Source organism: Sminthopsis crassicaudata, chromosome 1 (assembly GCF_048593235.1).
Source record: "Sminthopsis crassicaudata isolate SCR6 chromosome 1, ASM4859323v1, whole genome shotgun sequence".
NCBI classification, from domain to species: domain Eukaryota; kingdom Metazoa; phylum Chordata; class Mammalia; order Dasyuromorphia; family Dasyuridae; genus Sminthopsis; species Sminthopsis crassicaudata.
In genome coordinates this window covers 695,578,307-695,597,782 of record NC_133617.1, presented here as the reverse complement: position 1 = coordinate 695,597,782, position 19,476 = coordinate 695,578,307, and the positions used below count along the sequence as shown (strand labels likewise).

General features: G+C 37.1%; 1 protein-coding gene across 1 annotated transcript in view; it reads right to left on the bottom strand.

Moving 5' to 3' along the window:
* ACAD9 (acyl-CoA dehydrogenase family member 9) overlaps positions 1-19,476 on the bottom strand; it is a 45,615-nt gene that overhangs the window by 19,333 nt on the left and 6,806 nt on the right. Inside the window, exons 2-8 of the mRNA XM_074283696.1 lie at positions 14,127-14,220; positions 10,823-10,924; positions 7,456-7,562; positions 5,791-5,891; positions 4,363-4,441; positions 2,862-3,036; positions 1,244-1,317 (exon numbers count right to left, since the gene is read on the bottom strand). Coding sequence (XP_074139797.1) covers positions 1,244-1,317; positions 2,862-3,036; positions 4,363-4,441; positions 5,791-5,891; positions 7,456-7,562; positions 10,823-10,924; positions 14,127-14,220 — 732 coding nt within the window. The remainder of the gene's footprint in view (positions 1-1,243; positions 1,318-2,861; positions 3,037-4,362; positions 4,442-5,790; positions 5,892-7,455; positions 7,563-10,822; positions 10,925-14,126; positions 14,221-19,476) is intronic.

The window sequence follows — 19,476 nt, the reverse complement described above, 5'->3', positions numbered from 1 at the left end:
ATTGGCAAAGAAAGGAGACAGAATCTTATGGAAGCTCTACACTTCCTACCATACGTTCCTAAACATTCTAATCTAGTGGCTTCCTTTGTGTAATGACAGCATTAAAACTTAGCAGAAAACAGCAGATGAGGCCTTTCTTTCCGCTGCCCACGCAGCCTCAAATCAAACTTAGAAAGACAACTTTTAAAAAAAAGACATTCTAAGAACCTCTTTCCTGGCTCATAAAGTTTATACCAAATTCCTTTAAAATTGTTTCTCATGAGCAAATGCCTATGATTCTGTTTAACCCTTTTCTTTGTTATTTTTCATGACTTCTCATTGCCTGACTTCCTTTTCTACCAGTTTCATCATATTTTTTCCGTAATCTCTAATAATATCACATTTTGGGAGGAGGAAGGGAAAGTTTAGAAGTCAAAATTTTTAAAAAAGTGAATGTTAAAAATTGTCTTTATGTATAACTGGGACAGAATAAAATATTACTTAAAAAATTTAAAATATCTCATGCCTCTGGCTTCATTTACTTAATCAGAGGCTGAGAAATGCCCATTCTTCTCAATAACTTGCCTGATTCTTCCTCCTAAATCCTTCCCTGTTATTACATTCTTTGTAAAACATGTATGTTATAATCACATTTTTTAACATCTCATGCCTGTCTCTTCATGTTCTACCTGAGCTCCAGTCTCAACATTAGCCAGGCTAATCTCTACTCAAACATTCCTTCTTCCAAGATAGGCTTTGTGGACCCCAATTCCTTACCTTGAATTTCATTTTCTAACTCTCTGTTCCCCTTCTTCAAATGCAAATTAAGCTTCATCTAGAAGAATAATTCTGTTACTAAGATTTTTTTTTAATTTTTCAGCCAAAATAAAAACACACTCCTCCCCCAACCCATTTAATTCTAGCTTTACTTTCTTTTGCCTCCAAAAATAAGTTTCAAACCTTTGATATTCCCTTTTCATTCCTGAGTAAATCAAGTAATATGCTAAAGAAGAGCAGTCACATTATGGATGAGGAAAAAAAGAGGAAAGCTGGTGGCTATCAATCTGCAGGGGAAGAGCTACTCTATGCCTTTCACAGAATCCAAGCTCTATGGTGGCCTGGCACCAATTGGAGTCTCAAGCCTCTGTGGATCCCTCCCCCCCAAGTTCCTGCCATGGTATTCTACTCCATAGGTTTTTCATAAATGGTTGTAGAATACTTAATGAATGAGAGCATAATGAACCTTCTATCAAAAGCAGCTCACCTTAAATCCTCCTCCGACTTCTCCAATGACATTTTCAACTGGCACTTTTGTATTTTCAAAATGAACTTCACAAGCTAAAATTTAAAAAATATTCAAAAAATTTCATAAATTCTCTGTGTCACAAAATGATGATCATATGAAAGTATGCTACAAATAAGCCTCAATAATGTAGAACTGCTATAAGTAAAAGAAAAATAATCTCAAAAACAGTTAGTAAGCTTTTAAGACACTAAAAGGCAATTTTAATCCCACCTAAGTAATATATCATGGCCAAAGAGCGATGGGGATTTTATTTCATTACACAACAAAATGCAAACTATCTGAACAGAAAAAAGAATAGTCCATTTCTTCAACATGTGATCCTGATGTGTTAATGTCTGAAATTTCTATTTGGACAATAACGAGGACAATATTAGAGAGGGAAACAAGGGCCAATTCATTTCCCTTTATTCTTGGCCATAGATCATGTCAATGCTAATGTTTTGTTGTTCTGAGGCTAGGTCTCTCCATCCTTTCCCCTTACTGCTGATTGTTCTGGGAGGCTTGACCTGCTTGAGTCCTGCTAGGGCTGGTTCACCCCTCCTTAGACATTCTGGCTATTGTCCCTCTTTCCCTCCTTGCTCCAGGGTGGGGCTCACCATATTGGCACTGGGCTTTGTGTGAACACCTCACTGCCTGAGCCCAACTGTGTCTCAGAACTCTCTGAATTCAATGATTCTCCAGGGGCAGGGAATATAGGCATGTGTCATTACAACTGGTTAACCCCATCGTTTTAAAATTGCATACCACTGATCGGAAGAGGGGATTGGGCGTATAGGCTATGTGACCCCAAGTGGTACAATGGGGGGCTAAGAGTGACAGCTACAAAGAGGCAAATTTAAGCTTGTTGCAGGAAATACTTTCTACCAATTAGAACTGTCCAAAAGTAAATGAAATGCCTAGGAATGTGGGGGATTTGCATTCATGAGAAGCCTGTAAGCAAGGCTAGAAAATTACCTGTTAAACATATAATAGTAAGGACTTTTGGGGAAACCAAGTAAATGGCCACTCATATGCATTCCAAAAGTTTTTAAATAGCAGAATAATATTTATTCACGTTCTGCAAGATAATTAAAAAGAGAAGGAAGATGGCAATAGGGTCATTACCATGAAGAGATCAAACATGAAGCTAGAGGGAGCTTCACATTGAGCTAGCATAGCAAGCACGGGACTAGCTAGAAGTCAGTACCAGGTCTGCTCCTTTGTAAACTCAGATCACTTAGGCCTCCATTTCCTTCTCTGAAAAGAGTAGGGCTTGGATGGGATGGTGTCTAAGGCTCCTTTCAGGGTTATGACTCCACCTAAAGAACAAAGGGCTTTCTCTAAGTCTGAAGTGAAGGTCTTTGAAAACAATGATGAAGACCAGAGGAGAGAGGGAAGGCCCTTAGAGGGCTCCCTGAGGAAGGGCTCCGAGGGCCAATCCAGACCCCAGTCCCACAGGAAGGGTGCTGGCGCCTTCCCAAGCAGAGTCATTAGTTGGGATGAGCTTATGGCGCAACCTGAGCTGAGAGACCGTTAAGCCAAAGGGGCGGTAACCGAAACACAACCCATGTCATCCAACAAATCCAGAATTACTTACTGTCAGAGCCCCGGATGCCCAACTTGTTCTCAGGTTTACCATTAGTGATGCCGCCAAAACTTCTTTCAACAATGAATGCAGTAATTTTGTCCTTTTTTAAACCATCTGAGTCAATGATCTCTGTCTTGGCAAATACTGTGAATATACTGGCCAAACTACCATTTGTGATCCAGATCTGGAAGGAAAAGGAGAAAAAGGGAACTTGGGGAAATCTAAGTGATCATGATTGACAAGACTTCTTCATAAAGCTGGAGCCAGTATCAGTTCAGGAAGCTCACGGAGCCCAGGTTCAAGTCCCCATGTCTGTGACTTGGGGGCAAGGGATTTCCTCCCCTAGAGCCTTGTTATTCTCAGTAAAATGTAGATAATGCTACCTGCCCAGCTTGCCTACCTCAAAGGGTTATGTGGAAACAAATGAAATAATTCAGATAAAAGGTTTTAAAAAAGGAGAATTTTTAATCAGCTTTTATCATCCACTTTATCATTCTCTCCAAGAGACTTGTGCCACAAAGCACATGCTCACAATCAGCTGCAGGGACTAACTCCCAACCTTTGTTGTGGGTGCCTAAGTCTCCTACAGCTAACTTCAGATGCTTTGCCATTCTGAAAGAAGTGGACAGAGTGAAATCCACTAATGATCCATCACCATGTCACTACAGATAAATGGGAGTAAGCTAATCATTAGCCACTAAAGGCAGTTATGTGGTGTAGTGGATAGAACACATGATCCAGTCAGGAAGGCCTGAATTCAGCCTCAGACACTTCCTAGTTGTGTGACCAAGCTCAGTCTAAAACAGGGATAATTATAGCACCACCTCCCAGGGTTCTTGTGAAGATGTAAAAGGAAATACTATTTGTAAAGTGCTTTGCAAACTTTAAAGCATTATATAAATGTTCTTATGAGAGTTCCATGAGAATGGAGTCTGTGTCTAACGCCAGAATTGTGGTATCTCAGAGAGGTAAGGAGACGCCACAGGACATCTAGTCTCACCTTCTGAACAGCACAATTTCCAACTGTGTACTCAGCTCAGATAAAGACTGTAAGTTAGGTTACTTTTTTGTTTGTTTTGTTTTTGTAGCAAGGCAATTGGAGTTAATTGACTTGCTCAGGGTCACACAGTTAGGAAGTGTTAAGTATCTAGGGTCAGATTTGAACTTGGGTCCTCCTGACTGAGCCACCTAGCTGCCTCTAACTGTGTCCTCAGGCCTTTGGACCTCAGTGTATACTTGCTGCCTGCCTTAGGCTGAATTGTTCTGGCCCAATCAGCTCTAAACACAAGCTCTAACATCATCCCTTCTTACTGGGAACCAAAAGGCTGCATTCTTGAATGAGCCCCCCCCTCCCCTTCTTCATTTTGTTTCCCTATCTATGCCATGATGAGGTGATAATTCAAGCTACCCGAAAAATCCTCTGACTGCAGGCTAACCTTCCTTGTGAAAGGAGACAAGACATCATTCCACTTTAGGGTGACAAGAGTCTCACGATGCCATGGACAAGTACCTTAGAGCCATTTAAGATGTAGTACTTTTTATCTTCGCTCAAAGTTGCTCTTGTTTGAATGGACGCAGCATCACTCCCACTATAGAGACATCAATGGTTGAGAGACATCAGCCATCTGAAAGCCCTTGTGCCCCTAAGTCACAGGTGGTCTTTTAGGATTATTTACAGGTTTACATCTGTCACATGCATTCTATAACTCTTTGGAGTGGTCATTTATGCTCTGTTAGAATAGGATTTCAAAATACTGTTGCATCACAGAATTTTTCTGGTTGCCACTTGCAGGCAAGATGGCACCAGGCCATGGAGAGAAGTTTGGAGACATAATCCTGGTTTGAGAAAGGAAGGCAAGGTTGAGAAGAAAGCGCACCTGAGTGGAAACCAAGAGCTGGGCTATGGGGCATTGAGTCCCATGTATGGCAATCTTTCTACATTTTAATATTTTCATTTTTAAAATGAGATCACTAGACCAAATGATTCCCATACTCCAATTTTGTAATTTAGATGGAAGAGAGGGAAAAAAAGGTATGCTTCTAATGAGAATAACACATGAGTTGTGAGGACTTTCTTTGTATACAAAAGTAAAAAGTTAAGCCATAATTAATACACTGCCTATGCTGCTGGACAATGGCATTAAGAAACCAGAAGGGCTAACACCTTATAAAATAATCCATAGGTGAAACCAGGATTCATCAGCAAAATTCATCATTAAAAGTCCATTCATCTTCTTCATGCAAGTTACATGTTATGGCTGTGTTTGCAGCATATCTCCTACTAAACTCTAAGTACTAAGAAGACAGGGATTGCCTCATGTGGTCTTGTTCCCAGATCCCAGCACAATGCTCTGCAGTGAATAAGCACTTGAGATGTTTGATGAGTGAATGCAAACCCTGCAGCTAATCTCCTAGATAGCCTGGGAATCCAGACAATGAAGCATCTTAACCAAAGGGCTGATCTGGAAGTTTGGTTATCTGAAAGTCCACTGCAGCAATTAAGGGCACAAATGTGGAAGTCTGGCTACTGGGGTGTTGGAACCATCCCACTCTGCATTGAGGCCCCTGGGCTGGCACATTCCACTTGGGTGTCTCTGCAGTCTGGTGTAGCAGACAGAGGGCTGGTTCTGAAATATGGAAGACATTTCTTAGCTGTGTAACACTGATTAAATCATTTAATTTCTCTGGATTAAGTGATTTCACCTGCAAAATGAGGAGGCCTGGACTCAATCCCCCTTCTAATTGAATCTCTGATCCAGTGATTAAGATAACAGATGCTAGCAATATATGTAGTATATATTGACATAGTACAACCAGTCTCTGGACTTTTTTCTTTAATCCATAGAGTCTAAGAAATTTGGAAATACTGATGACTAATTACTTTAAAAGAAAATGTTTACAATTCTTAACTTATGAAATAACAAAACAAATCACATACCTTGTTGATTCTGTAAGACAGAAAGCTGCAATATATTCCCCAGTTGCCAATTTAGGCAAATATTTAGCTTTTTGCTCCTCAGTTCCAGCCAAAAGGATGCCCTAAAACATACATAAATGATGCACTTAGTTAAAACCAAGTCAAAAAAAAAAAAAGAAAAAGAAAAAAGTGAAATTGTGTTTCTGAAGGACCTTCTTTAGCAAAGTTATTTCAAAAAAGAAAAAATAGACATCAAAGAAAGTAGGTTTGTATTCAAAATTTTAAAATGTTAAATATTTCAAAAAGTTAAAAAACAAAATAATGAAAGGTGTGTATGTATATATGTACGTACACACCCCCCCACACACACACGTAAGACACCTTGAAAACACCTGTCTCAGGTCAATTCCTGACAATGAAAATCTATTCTCTCATCATGAAGACTGAAAACACTAAGTGTAACTCAGTGGGGAGATCGGGAGTTGAATGATTTTACTGACAGGATTTTGTGACATAGGCGGCTTGCTTTGCTCTTGCTCTCTTGTTTTGTTTTTTTCCTGAGGCTAGGGCTAAGTGACTTGCCCAGGGTCACACAGCTAGGATGTGTTAAGTATCTGAGATCAGATTTGAACTCAGGTCCTCCTGACTTCAAGGCTGGTGTTCTATCCACTGCACCACCCAGCTGCCCCTCTTGCTCTCTTGTAACTCTATATGAATAAAAATATAAATATTCCTAAGCTTCTCTGTTTACAGAGCCAAATTTTCTTTACTTATTCTGAATCAGACACAACATGCCCAAAATGAGAGTCCTGTTGGCTCACACATTTAGGTCTATATTTATGTAGAAGAACTGATACCTCATATTTATATCCTATTTTCCTCCTTCATATGTGATAGCAACCGTGGTGCCAAATCAAGAGTGCTTTATCCTCTGTGTACACGGGAAGACTATGTTTTGGTTTCTAGACTCACATTCACCCCAGAAGACTAGATTCCACTTGAATTTGCTCCAGAAGAGAAGCATTAGCTTGTCTGGAGAGTCTTTAAGCTTCCTCCTAATGAGAGTGAACAGTTGGACAGATCCTGGTGGCCTGGGGGTAGGATAGGAGTGACCTCAGAAACTCTGCAGATGGAATCATCTTCTTCTTAACAAACAACATGCTGTAACTTAAAATGGCCCTATCATTTGTGAAACACCGTGAATTTGAAAATGAAGGTTATGTTTAAAAAATTGCCCCTTCACCTATTCATTTTTTTAAAAATGTTTATTTTCTACAAGATGCAATGCACATTCTTGACAGGTGAATATGAAAATCCAGTCTCTTCTACTCTACCATCTCTTTCACTTTGTCCATGTGAGCACAATAGCCCTGCTTCCTTTCTGGGTGGGGATTAACTTTCCAACTGGATCCTACTATTTGCCTCTTATCAAAAAATGGTAAAACAGGGATTTCCCTATTCCTAAAAAAAAATTCAATCTTAACATTTGTTGTGAGAACCTGAATTACAGTAGGAGAAGTTATAGCAGAGAGATTATACTGGTCACAGGAGAACTCTAGAGGGCACTGTCACTGTCTCCCATATGACATGAGACACAGAAGTGCTGGGGACCCTGGGGGAGGCAGGCAGGCTGAAAGGACACTTGGTATCTGCACACTGGAAATACAAATAACAGGTAAGTATTACCTTGAGTCCTATTGCTTGATGTGCAGCCAAAGTGACTGCAATTGCTCCATCCTGAGAACAGATTTCTCCTAAACGTGCATACATTATATGTGACAACCCAAGGCCGCCTATTAAAGATGAATACATTTTTGTTAGTGCCAAAGCAAGTGCTGTACTTAAAAGCCTTGATAATGATGCAGAAGAAAGATCAAGACAAAACATGAGATGGGAGCTTTTTCTTGATTTCACATATTAGCCGTATTACTTTAGACAAGCCAATCTCTGTGATCCTCAGTTTTATGCTTTATAAGATGGAAATCACAGTGCTTTAACTATCCCATGAGATTGTGAGGATCAAGTGATGTCTGTGAAACACTTTATAGCCATAAAATGTCAGATATGTGAAAGTTGTTACTATTATAATTTATTATGAACAATTAGAATCGTAAAATATCCATCTAAACAAAATCCCATGCAAACAAAATATAATGGGAAAATGTTTTTATTACAATGCACCTGTAACTCAAAACCTTACCACGAGTTCAGCTGAATAAAGAGAGGCATTCCAAAAAGAATCAAATTCATTGGGAGAAAAAGGACCAAGGAGCAGAGCAATCAACCAATAACCATTTATTAACTGCCTACCATGTGCCAAACACTATGTGAAGTTCTGAGGAGAGAAAGGAAGGCAAAAGCATAGGGAACAGCCCTGTCCTCATGAAGCTCAGCCAGATTAGAAGAAAGGAGCAACCTCAGGGCTCATGTAGCCAGGAGGACCAGGAAAGGCCTTCTATACATGGGGCTCTTGAGCCAAGTGTTAAAGGAAACCAGGGAAATCAAGAGATGGCAGTGAGGAGGGAGAGTCTTGCAGGCATGGGGAACAAGAGTACAGGAGCCTGAAGATGGAAGATGAAACCCATGCATGGAACAACAAGCAGGGCAGGACATAGAGCCTAAGTAAGTTGGACGGGTAGGAAAGGGACAGATAGGAAAGAGCTTTAAAGGCCAAATAATAGACAATTCTATTTGATCTTGTAGGTAATAGGGAGCCACTGGAGGCTCCTGAGGAGAGGTGCTTTAGAAAATCACCTTGTCAGCTGTGGGGAGGATAAAACCGGAGCATGGAGACTTGAGAAGGAAATCCAATGAGAAGCCCTGGCAACCATTCAAGAGAGACGAGGAGAGCCTGAATTAGGGTGGCAGCTGTGTGACTTCAGAATGAGGTATCTAAGAGAAGTTATGGAGGTACAAATAACAGTACTTGGAAAATAACTGGAAATAGGGTAAATTGTTAAGGACCACACCTAAGTGTGAAAGGGTAGATCAGTTCTCCAAAAGCCCCCACAGCTGTGAGTCATGGCACACTTGAAGGAACTGCAACTGAGCCTTCATTGATATAGATGTTGCTTATTAAATGGAGGCAAGAGGGAAGAGGAGAGAGGTCAGAGAATGCACCTGCCTCTCAGTCTCCTTGTATCATTATCATCTTCTCACATGAAGGGATCTATCCTGCTGGTCAGAGTTGGATCCCCAGCAGCCACTAGCAGGTTGCTCCCATAACAGTAAAGAGTTGGAAGTCAAGGATGCTGTCAAGGTAGCAAACCTAAGTGACTAAGAGGACGGGCACCCTCAAAAGCAATAGGGAAGTTCAGAAGAGGGGGTGGAGGGAGGAGGGAAGAAAACAAGCTCTATTTTGGTCACTTAGAGCTTGAAATGCCTATAGTACATTCCATTCAAAAAGTCCAACAACTGGAAATGTGGAAGTGGAGCTCTGGAAGCTAGGTGTGTAGAGCTGGGAATCTTCTGCCTAGAAAGAACTGCCTCTGTGGGAGAGACATAGAGAGAAAAGGAGAGGGTTACTGAGGACAGACTCTTGGGGGACAATCAGGTAGGAGGCGGCGAACCAAGAGCATCCCAAGATGCAGAAAGGAGAAGGAATGAGGGCATTAGATGTGGCAATTAAGAGATTCCCTGGTGACTCTGAAGAGATCGGCCTGATAAGATTAGGAGCAAAACTGCATCAGGATCAAAAGAGAGTGAAATGGTCAACCTGCCATCTGGGGGAGTGGGGAAGGAGGGGAAAAATTTGAACAAAAGGCTTGGCAATTGTCAATGCTGTAAAGTTACCCATGTATACATCTTGTAAATAAAAAGTTATAATTAAAAAAACAAAACAAAACAAAAAAAAAAAGAGAGTGAAGGAAGACACGAAAGTACCAAGCACAGATGATATTTTTTTTTCAACAAACTCAACAGAGATGGCGGTGAGCGAGTATGACAGGGTCAAAGGAGAGGCTTATGAGGATGGAGGAGACTTGAGTGTCTGCAGGCAGCAAGGAAGAAGCCAACAGACAGACCTGAAGATGAGAGGGAATGGATATCTGAAGCAAACCAACCACCCAATGGCCAAGACAGCTGCCATTAATAAGTCTGGACTGGTCACATACTTTTCAACTTTAATAGGTCAGAGTTTCTGTGTTTCCAAAGTAGAAGTCCTACTGGGTTTTGGGAAGCAGGCAAAAGTTTTTAATGAAGAAATTCTATGTGCATGCAAACACAACAGAGCAAAAGCTATTCATGTTTGTTCTCTTATGATTGGAGCCTCTGTACAATCTCATTTATGCTGTTAATTTAACACATCCTTTTATCTTACTAAGTTATTTAACAACAGTCTCTATTTTTAAACAGCACCAAATTCAATTTCAGCCTAATGACAATTAGTGACATTTGAATGCATGAGATTTTTCCTATTTTCTGATATGCCTCTCAGATAAACTTGGAGATTTCAAATTTCAATCTGAAAATCATTATAAATAAACAATTTTTTTCTTTCCTGGTGCTACAAATGACTTATGATGTAATCCTGATCACATCATCATTCTGACAGTTTTTTAATCTGTAAAAGGGAGATGAAAATACTGCTAGAAAAGAGTAAGGCAGTCTTTATTTACGAATCCCCCTCCTAAACTTAGAGGATTTAGATACAGAATGCTTCTCCCCTCCTTCCCCTTTTTTTGGTAAGGCAATCAGAGTTAAATGATTTGCCCACCTAGTAATTTTCAAGTCTCTGAGACTGGATTTGAACTCGGGTCCTCCTGAGGGCTGGTACCTTATTCACTGCACCACCCCAGAATGCTTATGTTCTTACAAATAATCCCAAAGCATGATGAAATAATTTTCAAAATTATAGAACTGTCACACACTGTTACAAAGTAATTTTTTAATGCCCTAGAATTTATTAATATTCTCTGGAAACAAGAAGATCCAGGTTTCCTTATGCTCTGGGAAATAAATGCATTGCTATTATTAAATGTTAACTTCTAAGTTAGAGAGAACCCCAAAATGTTTTTTTAATAATAAATATAGTTATGCAGTTATGGTTACTTACCATATTCTTCTGGAATCATTATGCCAAAGAGTCCCAGCTGCTTTAATTTATCTAAAGTTTCTTGAGGAATTACACCATCTTGATCAATTTTTTGAGAATCCACTGACAAACAGAAAACATAAATATAGAAAATTTAGACTGATCTTTAATTAATTTTTACTGTTAAGTTTATCTATACATGATCCTAAAAAAGAAAAGTATTTAGTGGAATACTGTTTAACCTCACAAAAATTTCCAATTTTAGTCTCTAGTATATAATATTCAGCTAATGGGATAAGCCTCAAATCCTTCACATGTCAATTTGGTCAGAACTTTTTCTGAGGGTTTAAAGAAGAAAGAGTGCTTTAGAAATGGAAAACATGAAAAATAGAACAGCAAAAGTGAGTTATGTGTAGGGAAACAAGAGGTCCATTAAGAGCCACATTAAGTGTGGCTAAAATAAAATAAAGAGGAATAAAGAAAAAAATCCAAGGGTAGCAGAATGGGTGGGCACCAGCTACCAGACAGTGGAGTGTGGATGGGACAAGACTAGAGTACCAAGACATAGGGTCTAGATAGGCTCATAACCATCTGAAACTGAATAGTACAGCCACATGGACATGAGAGGCAAAAATACAAACAGGAGGAAAAGGCAGCATCGTAAAGTGAAGTGCTCAGTTTGGGAGCAAGATGCACATTCAAATGCTACCTCTGACATTTAGCTTCTCTAAGCCTCAGTTTCTCCATTGGACTAGATAGGCTCTGCAACCCCTTCTAGGTCTTAATCGACAATTCTATCAATCAGTGGTCCAAATGTAGTTAGTTACTCCAGCCTTAAAAACTGACCTACGTGGGGGAAGATAGATAGAAAATCTAAATAGCATCATTCTCAGCTGTCAAAACAGCACAGCAATATGAGGCATAAAAAGGGTTCACTAATACCCATAACTGGAGAAAAAGATTGCACTATTTTGTCTTAAATTCCTGAAACTCTTAAGAGAAATGATTATTCTAACACTTTACACATAGTCTTCCATGAGTAGTGTGCTTTAAGAAATGTTTTAAACCTGATCATTAATCATGATAATAACTAATAATAAAAGATAACAGTAAAGAGATAATAAAAAACTGCAAATATCAGCGATTTTTTAGCTAAAAAGGAACATGGAAATAAAATCTCCTTCAAATGTGTACTGTTGAAGAAAGCTTTGGAACACAAACATTTTTTGGATCAAAGGTTTGAGAAGCTGGTATGCACAATAAGGTTTATTAATTTCCTAAAAATTCATCTACATAATCATAAGTTTTATGTTGAACTTGGAATACATGTAATTTGGAAATCTTGCTATAAAATGTCTTAAATAATTTCTTCACTAACATGTTCCTTTGGGAAAAACATTGACATGGAAGAGTTAATTAAAAGAAACAACATTAGGGAGAGGCAGAGATCAAAGTAAAAAAAGTGCAGAAATTAATTGCTACTTTTACTTTTTGGATCACAAAATTTCAGAGCTGAATAGGTCTTTAGTATTAATCTTGCTAAACTTATTTATTTTAGATAGGAGAAAAGGCTCGAAGCTTACCCAAGAACCATGTAGGCATGGGCAGTGGTAAAGCTAGTTAGTGGTAGAGCTGAAATTAGAACTCAGGTCTTATGGGCTCCAGCCCAGGATACTTTCCTCTAAACCCCAGCTTCTTAAATTCAGATTGTGACCCGATATGGGGTCTCATGACTGAATGTGGGAGAGTCATGAAATTATGACTTATTATTAGTAAATGTTTGATTTGTATACCTATTTTATATACTCATCCAGCCAGTCATGTCAAAATTCCTCGGGCAAAAAGGAATCATGAATGGAAAAAGTTTAAGAAGTCCTTCTCTAAACCACGCTGTCTTTCCTACCTGTCCACCTTCCAGTTCCATTCCTTATACTACTTGGGGGTGGGGGGGAATGGAAGGAGACCATGCATTGTTCAAGTTTTATATTACCCTTTCCCTCACCTAATATGTAACAAAGTTTGTTTTAGTAAGACTTTAAGTTTTCTGATACATGTATCTCTACCCTTTGAATGGAAAATTCTGCTACAATGCAATTCTTTTTAGATTGAATATAATAAACATGTTTCTTCCTCATGTCCCTTTCCCCCAACAGGTGAGGGATCTGGAAGACATGAATGATGTTGATAAATGCCAATCTGATTAAGACTCTAAGCAGCTTTGCAGGTTGTTGTTGGTTGGGTTTTTTTTTAACCTTGGATGGTGTCACTTAAATTATGAAGCTCATAATTTACACCCAGTCTGGCTGTTCTCTGATGCTTATTATTCAGGTACGGAGTGACAGATTTGAAGCATATATTTTAAATGGCACCATTACCAATCTAGTTCTTATTTTATCTGTTAATCCTGGTTACCAGTAATGTAAATACTGCTGTCTATTAAAGAATAGTCACACATAATTAAGCAATTTTTAATAAGGAAAGTCTCAAGATTTTTTTTTATCCATTTGAAAATACACAAATACACAACTGTAAATGTGTATATATCTATATCTATATGTAGGTAGGTAGATATATGTATGTGTGAGTGTGGATATGTATATGTGTGCATGTGTATGTATGTAGATATATATATATACACACACACACACACACACACACACATATATGTGTTTAACTGTTGCTTGCTTAAGGGAAGTGGAGGTGGGGAGAAGGGGAAAAAAATAAAGTAAAAAAGTGCACAGCAGAGAACAAAAGAATAATTTATAAGGAATCAAAGAAATAATGGACAGTCATAAATATAATCTCTTCAATTATTACATATGCTTTCTTGAAATGGAAATTTATTGTTATATATTTTGCTGGGAACATGACAATATTTTTAAAATTTTTCCTTTTCTGTATTTTTCTTTATTATGTATTTAGGTTTAAGGTTTTGTTTTTTTTTTTTTTAAGAAAGAAAAATATACAGCTAATTTTGTAATCTGTTACCATTCTAAAAATTCCAATAGTGATTATTTGATTATATGCCCAGGATGCTAAAGCCTAGATCATTTTAAGAAATTGGGCTAGATGACATCTACATTCTAGGTTTCTAAGTTGTATGATTCTAGTATTTTAAAATATCAATCAGAGCAACTTTTTACAATGCCAGCATTTAATATTTTCATATGATTAGTATATTAAAACATCTTTCCTATATAAGTTATTTCTATTAAGTGCATACATATCATTAAAGATTTTTCAAGTCAAACTGATAGTCACAGAAAACAAGAATCTGTTAAAAAATAGTTAACATTTATGTTAAAAAAAAAAAAAAGGCACACACCTTCTTCATTGAAGAATTTTTCTACTGGTACCACAAACTGCTTCATATCATTTAGTTCCTCTAGGGTGACTTCTGGATATGGAAAAACTTGTTTCTAAAAAATGACAATATTTAATCAAGTTAACATTTTCTTAGTCAGATGCTATCTAATCCATTCCTAAGGAAATTATATTTTTGGAAGATGGTCATAACACTAGACTATGTGATGATGCTTATTTCCTAAACCACATTCAAAGACTGCTTTACAGGGATCTTTTTCTATAGGACAATAAGAACACTTCAGGATATAGGAAAAGGGAATGTTAGTTCAGCTGTAAGGGAAATGAAAATATTTAGGCATTATCCTACATATTAATTACATTGGGGAAAATATAAGAACCAGGAATGTAAAATGAGATATAAATGTTTTTTGGGCACTTGAATTAAAAAACTTTAAAAATAATTTTGATATCTTTTGACAAATTTGTTAACATATTCCCTAAAAGCTATCCCACATAACAAAGATATTTTCTAAAGGGAAAAAAATTGAAGGAGGAAAATAAAAAAGTTAACAAAACAGAATACGTTGAACAAAGCATGAAATAACATACAATGTTCCATCTTTGCAAAGAAGAGGCTAGAGATTTCTTTATTTAATCTCCTCTTTGGAACAGTATCTATTCCTGCTTATTCTCTGTAATTCAGCAACAATTTAATTGTTTTATTGTGGTGATTCTTTCTATTGACTTAGCTGTATTTACTTTTTGAAGCTGCTGACTTTGCTCCTCACCAGTTCATGGAAACTTACCCATGCTTCTCTATAGTCATGAGGCCAACATTTTCAAACATGATCACTGTATTGATTCTTTTTGTTTGACCATACTTATTTATTAGAAGAGAGAGATACTATGGGAGAATGGGTGGGGAAGAAGTGACAGTGATGTTTTAAAAAATAAAACTTCACAAAACCTTTTTTTTAAAAAAAGCAAACCTGGAAGACATGAATGATGTTGATAAATGCCAATCTGATTAAGACTCTAAGGATCTGGGAAAGAACCTAAAAGCAATACTGTATTCTGATTACAAGGAAGTGTGCTTCTCTATACATCTTCTGTGTTGGAGACTTTTCAAAGAACTTTTCTTCTCCTTCTCCTTTTTTTTTTTTTTTTTTTTTAAATAATACTAGCTTTTTAGTTTTCAAAAGACAGGCAAAGATAGTTTTTAGTATTTACTCTTGCAAAACCTTGCTTTTCTCCCTCCCCAAAACATCAAGTAATCCAAAATAGGTTAAACATATGCAATTCTTCTAAACATATTTCCACATTTATTATGCTGCATGTGAAAAATCAAATCAAAATGGAAAAAAATGAGAAAGGAAAAAAAAGCAAACAACAAAAAAGGTGAAAATACTATGTTGTGATCCACATTCAGTTTCCATAGACCTCTCTCTGGATGCAGATGGTACTTTCTATCACAAACCTGTTGAAAAGAGCCACATTCTTCATCAGAGTTGATCATTGTTGCTGTATACAATGGTCTGGTTCTACTCACTTCACTTAGCATCAGTTCATGTAAGTCTCTCCAGGCCTCTCTGATATCACCTCCTGATCATTTCTTATAGAACAATAATATTCCATAACATTCATATACCAGAACTTATTCAGCTATTCTCCAACTGATGGGCATCTACTCAGTTCCTAGTTCTTTGCTACTACAATTTTGCGTATGTGGGGTCCCTTTCCTTCTTTTATGATCTCTTTGAGAGATACTCAATAATAGTACTGCTGGAACAAAGGGTATGCACAGTTTGATAGCCTTTGGGCACAATTCCAAATTGTTCTTCAGAATGATTGGTTCAGTTCACTACTCCACCAACAATGTATTAATGTCCCAGTTTTCCCACATCCCTTTCAATGTTTATCATTATCTTTTCCTGTTATCTCAGCCAATCAGAGAGGTGTGAAGTGGTACTTCAGAGTTGTGTTAATTTGCATTTCTCTAATCAATAGTATCAAGTAATCAAGAGCATTTTTTCATGTGACATTTCTAGAAATGACTTTTAATTTCATCTGAAAATTATTTGTTCATATCCTTTGATCATTTATCAACTGAAGAATGGCTTGTATTCTTAAATTTGAGTCAATTCTCTATATATTTTAGAAATGGGGACTTTATCAGAACACTTGGAGTAAAAAATTTCCCCCCCAGTTTTCTGTTTCCCTTCTAATCTTGGTTACATTGGTTTTGTTTATACAAAACCTTTAAAATTTAATATAATCAAAATTATCCATTTTGCATTTCATAATGTTCTTTAGTTCTTCTTTGGCCATAAATTCCTTCCTTCTCCACAGATCTGAAAGGTAGATTATCCCTTGTTCTCCTAATTGGTTTAAAGTACCAAAGGGCTTCATTCTGAAGGTTTCCAAGATTAATAAAGATAAGACTTCATATTAATTTTGGTATTCAAAAAAGTTGCTATTCTGAGTATTTGTGTACAGGTTTTCCACTAGGCTGAAGTGACTAATGTGAGGATAACTGTCCTCACCAGCAAGATGTCATCTGCAAATTACAAAGTACTTTCAGACTCATGATAGAAAAATGCTATCAGCATTAAGAGAAATAAGTGATAGGATCTGAAGATCAAAGGATAATATTTTCTCTTTATTTTTGTCCCCTTCCCCCTTTTCAAGCTGTAATTGTTTTTGCAAACTTTCTTCTTTCACAACATGACTAGTGTGAAATAGATTTTACATGATTGTATACATATAAGCTATATCAAATTGCTTACTGTCTTAGGAAAAGGGGAAGGTATGGAGGGAGGAAGAAAATTTGGAACTCAAAATTTTACAAAAATTGAATGTTAAAAATTGTCTTTAAATGTAATTTTAAAAATTAAAAATAGAATTTAAAATTTTAATTAAAAAAAAAACAAACAAACTCAAATCCCACAAAACCAAAGTGCTTTCACATCCTTGATTTTGCAGGAGCTTCATTGTAAGTTAGTATCATGACCCCAATACTGCAATTGAAGAAACTGTGAAGCTCAGAGGTTAAGTGGAGATTCACTGGAGGTCACAGCTCTACTGGGGGCAACTGAGATAGAACCCACATCCTCCTATCTGTAATCTTCACTCACTAGAGTATGTCTGCCACTCTAAAGATCAATGACTTGTGAACTGGAAAGGTCCTCAGAGGCCCGGAGAACTAACATGATTTGTTCATGGCAGAGCTAGGACATGAAGCCAGTTCGTCTCACTCTAGAATACAGCATTTGTCCCAGTTGCTCTCCTTAGAGCACAACAAATAGTGATAGCCAATGATGTTTTTCATTATTTGATAAAGGCATTGCATTGATGAAAATTATGTTTTTATGTGTTCTGGGTTATTTCTTTGACCACATACTAGCACACTGAGAAAGACAATGAATTTTAGAGCTAATTCTCCATCTCACCACCATAGCATGGGATATGGTGCCTCACATTTTTGTAAAACAGTTATAAGGACATCCTTGTGCAGGTGAGGTTGTAATGGGTGTGGGCACTGCCAAATCCAAGTATATGCAGCTATGCCAAAGGGTGTGATCTTATATTCCCAGGAGAAAAGAGTTTTCTAGTTAAAAAAATATTTTCTCCCCAGTCTCTGCTGTATGGGAAAAGGAAGCACTGTCAATGGAACATGATGGGATGACATAATAAAACCTAGACCATTTAAGATCTGAACAACCAAGAGGTGAACAAAGACAATAATAAATTAATTCAGCAAAGTTGCAAGATACAAAATTAACACACAAAAATAATCTATATTGTTATTTTCTAGTAATAAGGTTAAGGAAGATATAGTAAAAAAGAAGTTCCCCTTTGCTAATAAAAACAAAAACAAATGACAAAATAGCCATCACTAGAATGTTGGAATAGGATTTAGAGACTCGGGTTCAAATCCTGCTACAAGTCATTTAACAGATGCGTGTCTCAATATCTTTACCTGTAAAATAGGGATAATAGCACCTATCCCCTGAGTTTGAGAACAAGATGAGGTAATATTTATAACATGCTCTGTAAACCTCTAAATACAGCAAATGCTTTGTTTTGTTGAGTTGTTCAAATTAATGTCTGAAAGAAAATTAAGAATACTGATGACAATTTAGGATAAATGAAAAATTGAGACTATATATATCTAAACCTCAAAATGAACTTAAATAATTCTAAAACAAAGTTACTTGAAATAAAAGTCTGGGATTTTGTTGCTATTTAAACCAGGGCTTATTAAACTTTTTCCACTTGTAAACCCCTTTTATTGGAGAAATTTTTATGTGACCCTGAGTACATAGATATATAAAATAGGTATACAAAACAAAATTTACTGATAAATAAATCATAATTCTGTGACACCCCCCACCCCTCACATTCAGTTATGTGACATGGGATCAAGAAGCTGAGGTTTAAACATTCATAGTAAGCCTCTGGGTCAAAATGATTCAATCTCAGGATTCAGTTTTTGGCAAAAAGATCTGAGGCTAAGGTACTGGGCCAGTATCCAGGGACAATATCTACTAGAACAAAAGCTAATTTATAAGGCCAAACAGCCCATGACTTAGATAAACCCAGATACTTTCTAGAGGGCAACCACTCAAGGCTACTTTTACAACAGATAAACTGCTGACCCAAAGTCTGAGGCTTTAATGAGGGACAAAGCTTGCTGTGGTTCCACCAGAACTTTATGACTCTTGGCAGAAATGGTCTTTTGGACACCACTGAACTTTAACCTCTTCCAATAGAATGAATTTTGTGATCTCCCCATCTCAACCCTACCTTCACTTAGAAGTCATGGGAAAGGTGGGAGAGGTGCAGGTTACTCTCTTCAGGATTTGCCAAAATAGAGCTCAGAAAAATCAAAAAGCATAATAGTACCTTCAATGATGTTGGACTGATTGCAACAGAGAACCTCACTGATTACTGTTTTCTTAGTAAATGTCACAGAAGCAAAAAACAAAACAAAACAAAACAAAAACCAAATTATTCAAGAAACTAGATCTGAAAAAGGTCCAAGTTTTATAATTATAGTAGCAGAACACAGTTTATAATGTGTAGCCCTTTAGTTTGGCTTAAAGTTTCATGGCATGCCAATAACTAATAAAGTAAGAGTAAAGGGACTGAACAAGCACAAATAATAAAAACTGACTGCTGTAAAATTGTGGAGATTCAAAATTAGAGTTATTACTCCTTATAGAGCTGGGAGGTTTATGGGCTGATGTGATAAATTGCACATACTTTCAGCCTTTTTCAACATATTGATCAACTTTGCTGATCTTTTCCTTTAAAATATAATTTGTTATATGGACTGAGAAGGGATATTGGAAGAAATTTTGGTGATT